This window comes from Epinephelus lanceolatus, chromosome 8, assembly GCF_041903045.1.
Source record: "Epinephelus lanceolatus isolate andai-2023 chromosome 8, ASM4190304v1, whole genome shotgun sequence".
Lineage (NCBI taxonomy): Eukaryota > Metazoa > Chordata > Actinopteri > Perciformes > Serranidae > Epinephelus > Epinephelus lanceolatus.
Window position 1 is genome coordinate 8019473 of NC_135741.1, and position 13485 is coordinate 8032957.

Below are 13485 nucleotides of genomic sequence, written 5' to 3' on the forward strand. Positions count from 1 at the left end.
TATTCTCTAAAACATGAATTATAAGGAGCATAATAGTGTCATTAAGTAGCTCTGTGAACGCACAAATTAAAATGAGACAGTTTTAACATCTTGAAGTTTCATGACATATTCTACTGTCTTCATGTGTTTGCTGTGAGAGAAGAGGCCAAGATAAGAGCTAATCTGCCTTCTGTGTGTTCCTGTTTGTAGAGATTTACATGCAGAGGTGAAGCCTGGAGACAAGGCAGCAGCGCTGCAGGGACTCTCATTATCCCCGGATTAATGGAGGTACAGCTCTTTGAATTTACATGGAAACCTGTGCGATTGATGGTGAAGAATCACGAGTAACTACTAGACTTTAACGGAGCCGTGGGCCTGCTGCTGCTGTCTAATGTAAAGTTATTTTTATATTGCACCTGAGGAGAAAATGGCTGAAATAATCACCTGAGTCAACTCACAGTCAGACAGGAATTTGAGATATTTAAGGTCTGACATTTTTCAGAGTGTAGTGGCAGCAACAAGCTGACTTAAAACCTGTTTGGGAGGATTTAGTAGACCTGAGTTTGATATGCAAAGTAAACACAATGGTCTCTTTGTACTCAAACAATTTGCATGATGATGACGTCTCATTTAAATCTTACATGGGAGGAAAATTCTTCCTTCTGTGCAGCAATTAAGGAAACAAAGCTGTGTGTGTATTTGTGCAGAGTAAACTGTCTATATTTAAACACAGCACAACTACACAACACGTCAGGATTCCGCTGAACTTTATTTAAGCAAAAATATTTCTTCATGAATAGACAAAGAAAACATAATTTACACGTCGGTGGTGGAAAAATACATCTACATTTATTTACAGTAACACGTTCCAGTCTTTGGTCTCAATTTTCATTTCACTGCAAACTTCAGGACCAACTGAATCCCTGAGGTTTGAAAGTTTAAAGTGCAAAAAGATGTGGAAGAATTAAGAGTCTTTGAATTTGTGTCCAAACACCCGCTTAGACTATTTCAGGAGTGGTGTAACATGGCGGAACAAACAGTCCGTTCCTGGAGGCCCACTCTGCCCACAGTTTCCCGGCCGGGTGGTAAAAACTGTCCAGAGGTTTCCTCACAGTCTCTGAGGTGGCGGTCTCAGCCAAAGACCAGATTTTGGGTTTCTGGCTGCTGATGTTTTCTTTGCTCTCCAGAGCGGACAGTGTGTGGTCAGAGTCACTCTTTTCAACCTTCTTGACAAGTGCAAGTCCTCTGTCCTCCTGCTGGCTGCTCGGCTGCTGCGGCATCTCCAAACGCGCCTCCACAGACGCAGAGCTCTCCAACGCGCTCTCCGCGACGCGCTCATCTGTGTCTGCGCGGTCACTTTGCGGCTCCTCCTCGTCCGCCTCATCCAGGTGACAGTTCTGCATGGAGCTGTCTGCATCGTCGCTCTCCCCCTCCTGCTCATCATCCTCCTCTTCATCTGATTTGCCCTTACACGCCCAGCTCACCCTGTTCTCCTTCTTCAGGCGGCGCCGCGCGTTGGCGAACCAGGTGGACACCTGCGTCAGGCTCATTTTGGTGATGATGGCGAGCATGATCTTCTCGCCCTTGGTGGGATACGGGTTCTTCAGGTGCTCGTTTAACCAGGCCTTCAGCGCTCCGGTGCTCTCCCGCGTGGCTACTTTGGCGACCCTGCCGGGGTCCTCGGCTGCTCCGGGGCGGTACGGTGGGTAGAACGCCCCTCCACGAGCCAGGAGCGCGTGATGATAGGGAGAGGCGGCCTTCAAGTCGAAACCGTTGCTCTGGAAAACAGATAGGAGGAACGTGAGCGCGAGAAAAGGGGGATTGTGCGCAATTACGCACGCATTTGGCGATCCTTGACCCTGAGCGCACACTTTAGCGAGTGTTTACAGACAATTAAGAGGAATCCTTCTGGACTCATGAGACTTTGTGGTCTAATATAACTTCATTATAACTTAGCAGTGAGAATAAAACCTCCTGAGAATCAATTCGGCTTCTTAAGATCAGATTTTACGCACATTTTTTGGTTAAAGTAGGTCGTGGTCTTTCTCCATGAGGCATTTTAGATTTTACTAATGTTTAAATTACTCTGTGAATTCTCAACTCACCATGTGTGTGATGTGCCTGTGATGTGGATAAGGGATGAAGTTGTATCCCTGTAGTCCTGAGTACGTTATTGGAACTCCAGCTGCCATCGCTGCCAGATGCTGAGCCTGCTGCTGTTGCACCGGCGGGCACCCCAGCACCGGGATCTGATATCCAGTCGGCATGCTGACGTTACGCTCCAAGAAAAAGCTGCCAAGTCCAGTTTGCGATGCGGGCATCTTCCCTGCGTCCCAGCTCCTCGAGTTTGAGTGTCAACCCAACTCTCCTGGATCTATTTATACACAGCCAGCTGCCAGCGTGTGTTTGTGGGGGGGAGGAAGGAGGGAGGGAGGGGAGGTCCCACTGGTGGTGACTGACAGCTCCGTTCAAAAGACCCACAGCTTTCACTGGCAACAAATCCCATCAAAGAAGCTCTCCGCTGTTCCTTTTAGCGTTTTGGTGGAGAGGCTGAATATGCGCTACTTATCGCAACACGGATTTTATTTTCTTGTTTGAAGAGAACTGAAGTTTCAATTCAAATGCAGCCTGTTCTGTGGAGAGGTGAAGAAAGACTCGTGGAATTAACCCTGAGCTCCAACAATCAACATTTTTGTCACAGAATATAGTTTAATTTTTATAACAGCACAAAATAAAACTTTATTTTTACATGTCACAGCTCAAAAAGCAAGTTTCTTGGCGACATGGTGCTCTCCATTTTCTTTTTTATTTCGTTTTTATTTGACCTCTTATCTAGTGTTGATGATAAGGAAGCTCGCAGCAGTTTGATGTATTTTTATGACGAATTTAACACTTCTCGTGTCTGGCACTGATCGGCGGACAGCTTAGAAACTTGCCTGAATTCAGTTAACATCATCCCGCCAGTCGCTGCTGTGACACTTCATCGCCTACACATCTGCAGTTTTTGTGAATTGAATTAATTATTATCTCAATAGCATTAAAACGCGCGAATGAACAAGTAAAAATGAGTTTTACGCACGCGTAAAAGTGTCAAGATTTGTGCCTTTCTCCAAAGTAAACTTGCATTTCTTTGATTCAGTGATTAAGAAATTGAATATAACCAATACAAATAAATCCCTTTGGCTCACAGGCCTCAGAGCCACAGCTTTTTTTATTTGTTAATTTATTGAGTTAACCACAACAACCTGGCCTTTTACATGTCGGATGGTTTTGTTTTGAGTGAAGCGCAACGTTTCAATGGCCCTAATTAAACGATGTTAAGTGAAACAGGTGTTGACTAATGTATATGATAATTGTGAGATAACAGATGCTAATGTGTGTGTGTGTGTGTGTGTGTGTGTGTGTGTGTGTGTGTGTGGAGGGGGGTTGTTGCAGATAAGAGGAGAAGATTACACTTCTTATTCCACTGCCCCCCCCCTCTCTCCTCATGTCCTTCAAAAGAGCCACAGTATCAGCTCAGGCCGTGTTTGGGTTGCAGGGAGTGCTCTTCTCTTATCTTGCATAATTCTCATTATTATATTAACAGCATTAGGAGGTGTAGTGTTGGTGGTGAGAGCAGTGCTGTTATGAAGTGGTGAGAAAGGTTTGAAGGATGAAAGTGTTTAAAAACGTTTCTATTTATGCTCTGGTTTCATTTTTTCACCAAATGTAGATGTCCAGTTTTATATTTAAAATCCTGCGAGCTGTAACCCTTCACTTGACTCATGTTTTATTAGCTTTCATTTACCCTGAACAAGCTCCTTCTTTCTTCATTTGCTTTCGATGAAACTCCTTTAAAATCTGATTGTTCTTTAAGCTGACTCAGAATCACTGAGACGTGCTCTCGTTTTCTTTACTGTTATGTCTCACAGACTTTGTTACTCATTTTGAAGACATGGCTCTAGGTGTTAACACCTGCGTGTATGAGGAAGCTGTGGTTTTTATGAACTCATATGCTTTCGATTTGTTATATTTAGGGTTCACATTAACACATTATTCAAAAAAATAAGCATGTGCATCAGTCTGGCTTTATATAATGTTACAGCAGCAGTCTGGGGTTTCTTTTTTTCAAGTACTTAAAACATAAAAAACTTGCGGAGAAAAAAATCCAGCTATGCAATGTAGTGTATTGATTTGTATGTTGCAGCAGATTTATGCTCACTAAGAATTTAAACTCAGTCGCCAGTTTATTAGGAACACCTACTGTAGCTGAAACTGATGCAGTCTAATACAACAGAGGCTTCATGAAGGTTATAATGTTGTTGGTTTTGGTGCAGATGAGCTGTGTTACCCTGTATGAAACTGCGTTGAAGAAAAATCTGAAGTAAATCTATTGTAAAAACTGAAAATGCAAATCCTCCAAATAATGATATGATACGATTAAAAATTAATTTGGATTAATCCCTACCTTTTTCGCTCACAGAAAGAAAATTGTGCAGGTTACAAAAATCAAAAAAATTAATTATTATTATTTAATTATAATTATTTAATTTATTTAATTTTTCCACTCATCTGCAGATTTACGTTCACTTTTACTGGAGCAGCACAATTTAGCAAAATATTATTAAAATCACAAAATGGCCAAGTGCAATACCTAAATCATGGGAGCTGCAACTTTTCGATAAGATAAAATGTGTCATTACCCAGCGTCCTGGTCTAGAGGACATATTCCTGCAGTAAGGGAACATGCTTGTTTGTTACAGACTCCAGAAAAACTCAGATTATTTTAATTGTTTTATTATTTTTTTTAATGAAAATAAAATGCTAAAATAATCATTCCAACTAAAATCATGACTCTTAAATCTGTCAAAAATAATCACAGTATGATTATAATAATTTAATAATAATAATTTTAAAAAATTAAATTATTTAATATCATACAGCCCTATCTTCTACAACAAAACCACTTCACTAAATGCAGCAGAGGAATTGATCTCCTTGAGGTGTTAATCTGTTTTAATATATTTTAGATTACTGTCATTTGGAGCCATATAATATAATATAGTGTGATTTCTAATGATGTCAGTATTATCATGTATCTTTGCACTATTTTTGTGTCACCTCTCTTATTCTCTTTGACTTCCTTATTTATGCTTATTCATTTGCACTGTGTGCACCGTAGGTCAATTCAGAGTGAAACCTTGTTCAGATTCTCTATATGTCTGTTACATAACTGCAGAAGTGAAAACGAAGCCTCTTGAATCTCTTTAAGTGCATCATCAGAGAACTTCTGAGTGATTCAGGAGGAGATGCTGCGGACTTGAAACGATTAGTTGATTAACAGGGAAATAATCTGCAGCTATTTTAAATTGAATAATAGATCCTGTCTTATTTTTTTAAAGCTTTAACAGCAAATACATTTTGCACATTATCAAGTTTCAGCTCCTCTAATGGGAGATTGTGCTGCTGCTGTCATTTATATTATAATAAAGTGAATATTTGGGGGGGTTGGAGACAAAAAGAAGACAATTGAAGATGAAATTTGAGCTTATTTTGCCGTATTTTTTGACCCTCTGTCGACCAAAAGTTTAACTGATTAGTCACGCAGATACTCGTCAGATTAATTGATAATGAAAATAAGTGTTTATACTGCTGCTGTTTTGTTTTATGTTATCTTAAGAGGTGTTTCCAATATCATACGAGAGAAAGAGAGATACTGGGGGAAGCTGCAGATAAAAAGTGGTGAAGGTGGAGGGAAAGGAGGAATTCATTTGGGTGGGGTCCACAGAACCTAAAGCAAATTTGAACAAGAGCAACAATGGGCCGAGGAGAAGGAGGCTTATGGCATCAGTAGCCTACATCTCACAACACAAACAGCTCAGGGCAGCGGCCTTTGTCCTCCTCGTAGAACCTCTTTTCATTCTCTTCCTCTTTTGGCAGCTCGGCCACAATGCAGGTGTTGGTCCTGCTCCGATAGGTCGAGTCTGGCTGTTTGCCATTAGGATGTCGGTCGTTTACAGGAGAGGGGAGACACCAAATGGAAGACGATTGTCCTCAAAGAGATACAGCACAAGATAGGAGAGAGGATGAAACTATCTGTGATAACACCGGAGTCGTTTCTCTGTACTGAAACAGTGCTTCCTTTATCTACGGCTCCTCTGCATATTCCACTTTATAAATGTCTACACAGACAGTTAGGTGAGGGCCTGCTTTTGCAGAACGACAGAGCGAGGGTCTAATGAGCAGGTCGGGACAAAAGGTTTAGGTGTGACCTCAATTACAGGCAATCCCCTACCTGCGAGCCGACAAAGGGACTAAACATGCAATTAGAATGGCTCATAGGTAGGTGTGAACAACACAACAAAAGCCTGTAGAGAATCCACACAGTCTTCAACACCTACTGCTTGTTAGTTTATTTTTACTGCAGCAGATAACTCAGAGGGGAGAAAGTTGACAGATGCTCATAGAAACTGAGCCAGAGGAGGAAACTTCAACATATTGAAGCTAAAGAAAAAGATGGAAACTGAGTATTTACAATATGTTTTCTTTAAATATATTTGTAGCTATTTTTATTCTGACCCGAAGGTTGAGGTTACGATGCTTACTGTAATATGTGAAGTATGTATTCTATTGTTTTTCTAGCTCTACGATAACATGACAAGGTTTTTCACAAGCACTTTAAAGGTCCAGTGTGTAAGATTTAGGGGGATTTAGTGGCATCTAGTGGTGAGGATTGCAGATTGCAACCTGCTGAAACTTCTCCTGGTTAGAATTCCCTCAATGTTCATTATTCAGGAGGTTTTTACTGGGAGCTGAATTATCCACAGAGGTCTGTTCCTCCCCAAATCAAAAGAACCAGGTGATTTAAACTGGTAAAACACTTAATAAAGTAGTTTCATGTCACCAGTCAGTTCAATCTAGTCAGGAACAAGCCGCTATCCCAGCTCCTGCTAATCTGTGCTCACCTTTTTCTCTAATAACATAAGATGCAGATGATCAGGAGCCAAGTTATCCACAACGGTCTCTTCCGCTTCGAAATAAACAGATTCTGTGAGTTAAATCAGTAAAAACACTGAATGAAGTAGTTTTACATAAAAAAATAAATAAAAGTGTTTTTCAGACGGTGCTCATTGCAGAGGGGCTGCTAATGATGGTGGCCAACACAATCGCAAAAATAGGAATAGCCCTGTCTAGATCTTTGTTTGGATTGTCCGTTCTGGGCTACTCTAGGAACACAGTGCAAAATGGCGGACTCCATGGATGAAGACCTGCTCCTTATGTAGATATAAATGTCTCTTTCTGAGGTATGGAAAACTCCGAAGTCGTCGAAAACCAGCGCTTGGTCAGTGACTTGGTGTCAGAAACTGATGAGTAACGCTGTTCCTTCATGCCGACATGCTATTCGGCCTGTCGCCGTAATTGTTTGTCAGTTCCCGGTGACATCAGGGGAAACGCTATGGGACAACAACAAAAGTTAAGGCAGTGGCCTTACTTCCTGTAAGATTGAAAAGCCAAACTCTGTTCTTCTTTCCTAAATCCAACCACGTGCAAGTGTTGGCAAAACATAACCACGTGCGTTTGTTGTTGAAGTTTGAAGTCAATTCGTAGTGGTGTACCGATACAGCGCATTTATTTTGAGACTGTATGTAAACAGTACATTTACTGTGAACACGGAAGTGTATTTTTAAAAACAGACAGTGCATGTAACAGGCAGAACTTGACACAGTGTCCCAGAACATGACCAACAAACACACCCAGGGTACTTTCCACGTCATATCTCGACGTAGAAAGTCTAGGACCAAACGTCAATATGCGACGAGGCCGGATTGAGAATGGTTTCTCATTGATTCCACTAACTCATGCCTACAGAAAAAGACATCCTTCTGCAGCCATAGGATACGCTGCTGGGTGGTGTCCATTCATAATGCTGCAGGACAGCGTCAGTTCCAAACACCGCCAGACAACAACGTTATTTAAGTTGCTGGACAGTCCTTATAGGGGGGCAGGAGGGGAGGCCAGTGTTCCCTTTCCGTATGAATGTTGAGTAAAACCATGATGTTTTTTTTTTCCTAAACTTAACCACGTGCATTTGTTGCACAACAAAATAAACGTCAGTACGAGGTGTTTTACCAACGTGAGTTTATTATGAAAAAGAGCGAGTGCATCTAACGGACAGAAACTGTACATTTCCTGTGAAAACAGAAGCAAGGCAGCTTTATTTGTTCAGCACTTTTCATACAGCAGGGCAATTCAAAGTGTTTTACAGAGAAATAAAATATAAAACATAATAAAGGACACATATTTACAACAAAAGAGTAAAAGAAAAAAAGACACAAAAGGTAAAAATAATTACAAAATGATTTCAGTTTAAAAAAAAAAATCACAATTAAAAATAGCAAAAGTTAAGACAAGAGGTGCAAAGGTGGGAAGCGTATTTTGATAAGACACAGTTCATGTAACAGGAGTGAATTGACACGGTGTCCCAGAACTTATACAGCAAATACAGCAAATCCAGGAAACCTAGTGTGTAATATGTAGACGTGAAAGCCCACTGACGAAGAGCCGATATGTGACGAGCTGGGAGTGAGGCCCCGTTTATACGACAACGATTTCAACTGAAAACGGTAAACTTTAGTTGCGCTTTGGCCGATTGTTTACACGACAGCGGTGTTTTGGGTGCCTGAAAGCGCAACGTTCTGAAAACGGGTTCCAGAGTGCAACTTTTTGGAAACGGCAGCGTCTCCGTTGTCATGTAAACTTGCAATATGCAGTTCCCCTGAAAACGGCGACTTTTCGCGCATGCACATTACGCTTCCAGTCACTAGGCATGCCGACTGTCACAACAACAATGGCGAGCTCTGTTTGTGCTGCTCACCCTGTTGATTTGAAGTGAAGTGTAGATCTGTTACTGTAGCAACTCCACCAGCAAGCATTTTTTGGTTTAAAAAATGTCTAATAGCCGTCTACATGAAGACCTGACGTCTAGGCTAAGTCACGGCTGAATTTGGGCTGTCAGTGAAAATTTGGTAGACGTCTAACCATAGCCAAAGTGTAGACGTGCATACTACAGCATTTCCAGTAGATTTTGCAGCTCCGTGTGAACGGAGATCGTTTCAATAATGTCGTCATATAAATGCAGAAGTTTTATAAAACGCAAAGGACAGACTTTTCCGTTTTTAGAGAAAACGTTGTCGTCTAAACCGGGCCTGAGAATGTGATGATGATGATACACTGAAGAAAACACACTCCTTATTATTAATTATACTGATTACATGACATTTTTGCCAATATATCCCCCTGAACACTACACACTGGACCTTTAACGTTATTGTCAGTTTGTGTAGGAAAAAAAATCAATGAACAAAGCTAATAAAAAAAAACTTTTATTATAGAGCCACAGCTCAAACCCCATCAAAGACCATTTTCAAGATCCAGTTTAAGAGACATAATTTCCATAGTGAGAATCACAGAGAACCAGTGACAACAGAAACATAATGGTCTCCAACCAGAGCGCCCTAATGAGATTTTCCTGGGGCACCAACACAAATGGAGAGATGTAAGCAAAGTGTGAATGTTATCAAGCTCTCCCACCTCTTTACTATCTGACCCCCTCTTCCCCAGACGCCCCCTCCACTCTTTGTCCTTTGTCATTACTCTTATCAGGACCACTCTATCATTCTTTCAAAATAGTCGTGGCGCTGAAACCGCTTGCAAATGTAAGTATGTCTTTGTTGAGGGCCGGACAGTGGCCCGCCTCCCAGCTCCCTCCTGGGTGCAGCCTGATTGACGGCCCTCCGCTGGGTGAGTGACAGGCGGCATTGGTTGGGCCTGTGATGGTCTGTGTGACAGCTGGTGGTGCTGCAGGTTGTGTCCCTGTGTCAGGCCCCGGTGGGTGGGTGCTGGGGCCCCCGGGATCCCTCGGCCTCAGCCCCGGCCCAGTTTGCTGGAGCCCGGTCAGAGCTGCCTCCCCGGTGTGCTCGTTGTTGCAGATCAGCTTGTTCGCTCGCTGCGCTCTGTTTCTACACATCAGCTGCAGGTTTCTCTGAACGTGAGTCGAGGGCGTAGCCTCACAGATTGTTCCTTAGTGCTCCAGCAGCACTCAGTGACTCAGTAACTTTAGTATCTTGCTGCATCTCCTTTCTCCACCTCTTCTGCAAGCTGTGTGTAGATTTTAATAAAAGCAGGGAGGCCATTTTAGAATACTTCTTCACCCCCCAAAATGTCCATTTGTAAAACAATTAGTCACCTCTGATAATGCTGAATTACATGCCTCCATGTTGAAGGAAGAATCCAAAAACAGAAAACTGGTGATGAATTGAAGTCATGGGGGACTGTGTTTAACAACAAAACTAAATCAAAACATTAATTTATCAACAAGGTGTAAACTCAAGTCACAAATTTGATGATGTTAAACTCGACAAAATAAAAAAAAAGACTTGCAACTTGTCTTGTACTTTAGCACCAGTGACTCGTGACTTCTCTTGGACTTGAGCCTTTTGATTTGAAAATGCTTGATTCCTTCTCAGAAGCCAGTTTGAGATTTTTTTCCCAATATGAGATGAGTTAAATACAACAAAATGTATTCAGTCTTGGTCATAGACAATGGTGCTATATGCTGTGAAAGTGTAATGTTAGCACTGTTTTTTATGATTAAGTCCAGTCGCACTTGTTTTAACAAATAAATACAATTTCTTAAGAAGCATTCAGAATTTTTGTAAATGTAACATATTGTTACACTTTTGTTAAAATAGCATTAGAGCACATTATGACTTGTTTAGGACTCAAAACAAGGGCTGCAGTGATATACCTGTTTATGGTATACCATGATAATAAAGTTGATAGTTATCATTTTTGTTTTTGTTATTTTTTTTATTTTCAAAGGGGAGACTTTTTACACATACTTCCATTAACAATATGGTTTCAACTGAAGTAATAAAATGTTTGTTAAACCAACAATAACTCTTCATACCTTGATACCGTGAAATCGCAATATTTTCTGAGACGGTTATCGTACTGTGAAAATCTCATACCGTTGCAACCCTACTCGAAACTCAAATTTTAGGACTTGGGACTTGACAACGTAGACTTGAGACTTACTTGGACTTGCAAAACAATAACTCAGTTCCACCCCTGTTTAGGGGTGTAACGATACATCGATCCACATCGATACATCGATTAATTGATTAACGATCAGATTATATCGATGCAAAATGAAAACATCGATCCATATCGTCATCTTCAAGATACACCTTTATTTTGAAATTCACTTAAACATGAGAAATGTGAGACTTTAGTGAACAGGTCTATTTTTATTATTTTTTGTTACAGAAGAATACTGTTTTTCATTTAAATGCCTGATACCTGGAAGAGCTCAGAAATAAAATGGTCAAATCATATTCTAGTTGTTTTTGTGAGTTGATGTAAATGATTGTGTTAGATGGGCATATGATATCACGTCATATCGATCGCAGGCTCCTGAATTGAATAGAATCGAAATCATATCGCGACAGATTTTATGATATCGGCAAACGTCGAATCGTCATCCATACAAATCGATATAATTCGTATCGTGATGAAGCTGGTGATTTACACCCCTACCTCTTGTTACAAACTCTCACACGACTCCTGCAGTATAATCCAAGTCTCATTTATCCACTCGAATGCTCAGTATTTTCCAAACACATGCATTTTTGCTAAAACCATAATATTTAAAACACTTCTGCATTAACACAGGTGCACTATGCATCCATGCATGAAATTGTTTATGCAAAAATGCATATTCTAAAACCGTACTGAGAAGCCTCAGTATTCAGAAGCATTGATCATAGGTCTGGATAAATGAGACTTGGATTATACTGCACGAGTTGTGTGAGAGTTTGTAAAATGTGGACCCCTATAACTTTAATTCATCAAGAATTATCATAAAGAATTCACCCATTTTTGGATTCTTCGTTCACTTGAGGCATGCGGGAAAAACATTTTTTTTCTCCCTGGATTCAGCCTAACACAGGGTGAGTAACTGAAATACAAATGATCATTTGTGAGCTGAAGTTTTCCTTTAAATAAAAAATCTTGGCATTTATCTTTCAAATACAATCAAATCCTTTATCAGTAACACTGCACCCCTATTTAGCGCTGATAAGCCGTATACAAACAATTTTTTGTAATCGTCTGCAGCTCGGGTCAATAATTCCACCTTGTTCTAAGACAGAGGTAGGAAACCTCTCCAGTTGCTCCATGTGACTTTTTGTTCACATGGAGCAACTGGAGAGGTTTCCTACCTCTGTCTTAGAACAAGGTGGAATTATTGACCCGAGCTGCAGACGACTACAGAAAATTGTTTGTACATGGCTTATCTGTGCAGTGTTAATGGTAAAAGATTTGATTGTATTTGAAAGATAAATGCCAAGATTTTTTATTTAAAGGAATATGTCAGCCCCCAAATGATCATATGTATTTCAGTTACTCACCCTGTGTTAGGCTGAATCCAGGGGAAAAAACGTTTTTTTCTTGCATGCCCCAAGTGAACGAAGAATCCAAAAATGGATGAATTCTCTATCATAATTCTTGATGAATTAAAGTAACAGGGGTCCACATTGAACAGCATTTTTGCAAAGACTGTAATATTTAATAATTGAATGAATGACATTTATTTATTTATTTATTTATTTACATTTTAATTGTCATTTATCATTGTTGTAGGCCTAAAGAAATTATCCCATTCTCCAGTGGTAAAAATGTGTAGCATACACACTGCATAAAAATGTTTTACCATTTCGTCAATAAAAATGTACGCTTACATCATGGTGCCTTCTCCTATAAATTCTGCCAAACCTCAATAGCTGTGGCTCGTCTTGAGACTCCGCAACTAGCTATGGATTCCAAATATATATATATTTTTTTTAAGTAAAATTCTTGAAGACAAATTGAAAAATGTAATACTATGTGGACATTTGCTTTCACCACAAACGCTGCAAAGTTACCAAATAATCATAAGTAGCCCACTGCAGAGGGCGCAGATTTAAATCTTTTAGTAATGTTGACGGACTAATGTAGGCTATACAGGCTGTGTTATCTGAATTATAGAGCTCAAATATGTTTTGTGGCTCCAGGCAGATTTGTTTGAACTGTTTAAGGTCAAAAAATGGCTCTTATGATCATAGAGGTTGCCGACCCCTGTGCTACGAACACATTTTATTTTATTATAACTGTGTTTGACTAGATTGCCATTCATTATCCTTTTATATATCAGCCTCAACTTACAGGTGCCCACTGGAGGAGTTCTAGCTGTTGACTAATACATTAACAAACACTTATATCTGCTTACAGCGACATTATAGTGTGTTAGAAGTGTGCTTACCAATGCTTAAGAGGTGGCTATAAAGTCAAGCGTAAACTTTTTTTACCCTATAAACATGCTGCAGTTTCTCCACCGTAGTTTTCATTGCAAACACATCCCTATGTATTCTTTATCTAAAATTTTGACCTTATTAAAATTGTTATATTTCCAGTGAAACACATTTTTCC

At 40.2% G+C, this 13485-nt stretch overlaps 1 protein-coding gene across 1 annotated transcript; it reads right to left on the reverse strand.

Annotated features, from left to right (window-relative positions):
• Nucleotides 1-729: 729 nt before the first annotated feature.
• Nucleotides 730-2382, reverse strand: irx7 (iroquois homeobox 7). Its single transcript, XM_033629619.2, has 2 exons — nucleotides 2085-2382; nucleotides 730-1757 (listed from the first exon to the last, which is right to left on the reverse strand). The coding sequence occupies exons 1-2, from the start codon at nucleotides 2298-2300 to the stop codon at nucleotides 978-980; spliced, it is 996 nt and encodes a 331-aa protein (XP_033485510.1). The 5' UTR covers nucleotides 2301-2382; the 3' UTR covers nucleotides 730-977.
• Between the last annotated feature and the right edge of the window lie 11103 nt (nucleotides 2383-13485).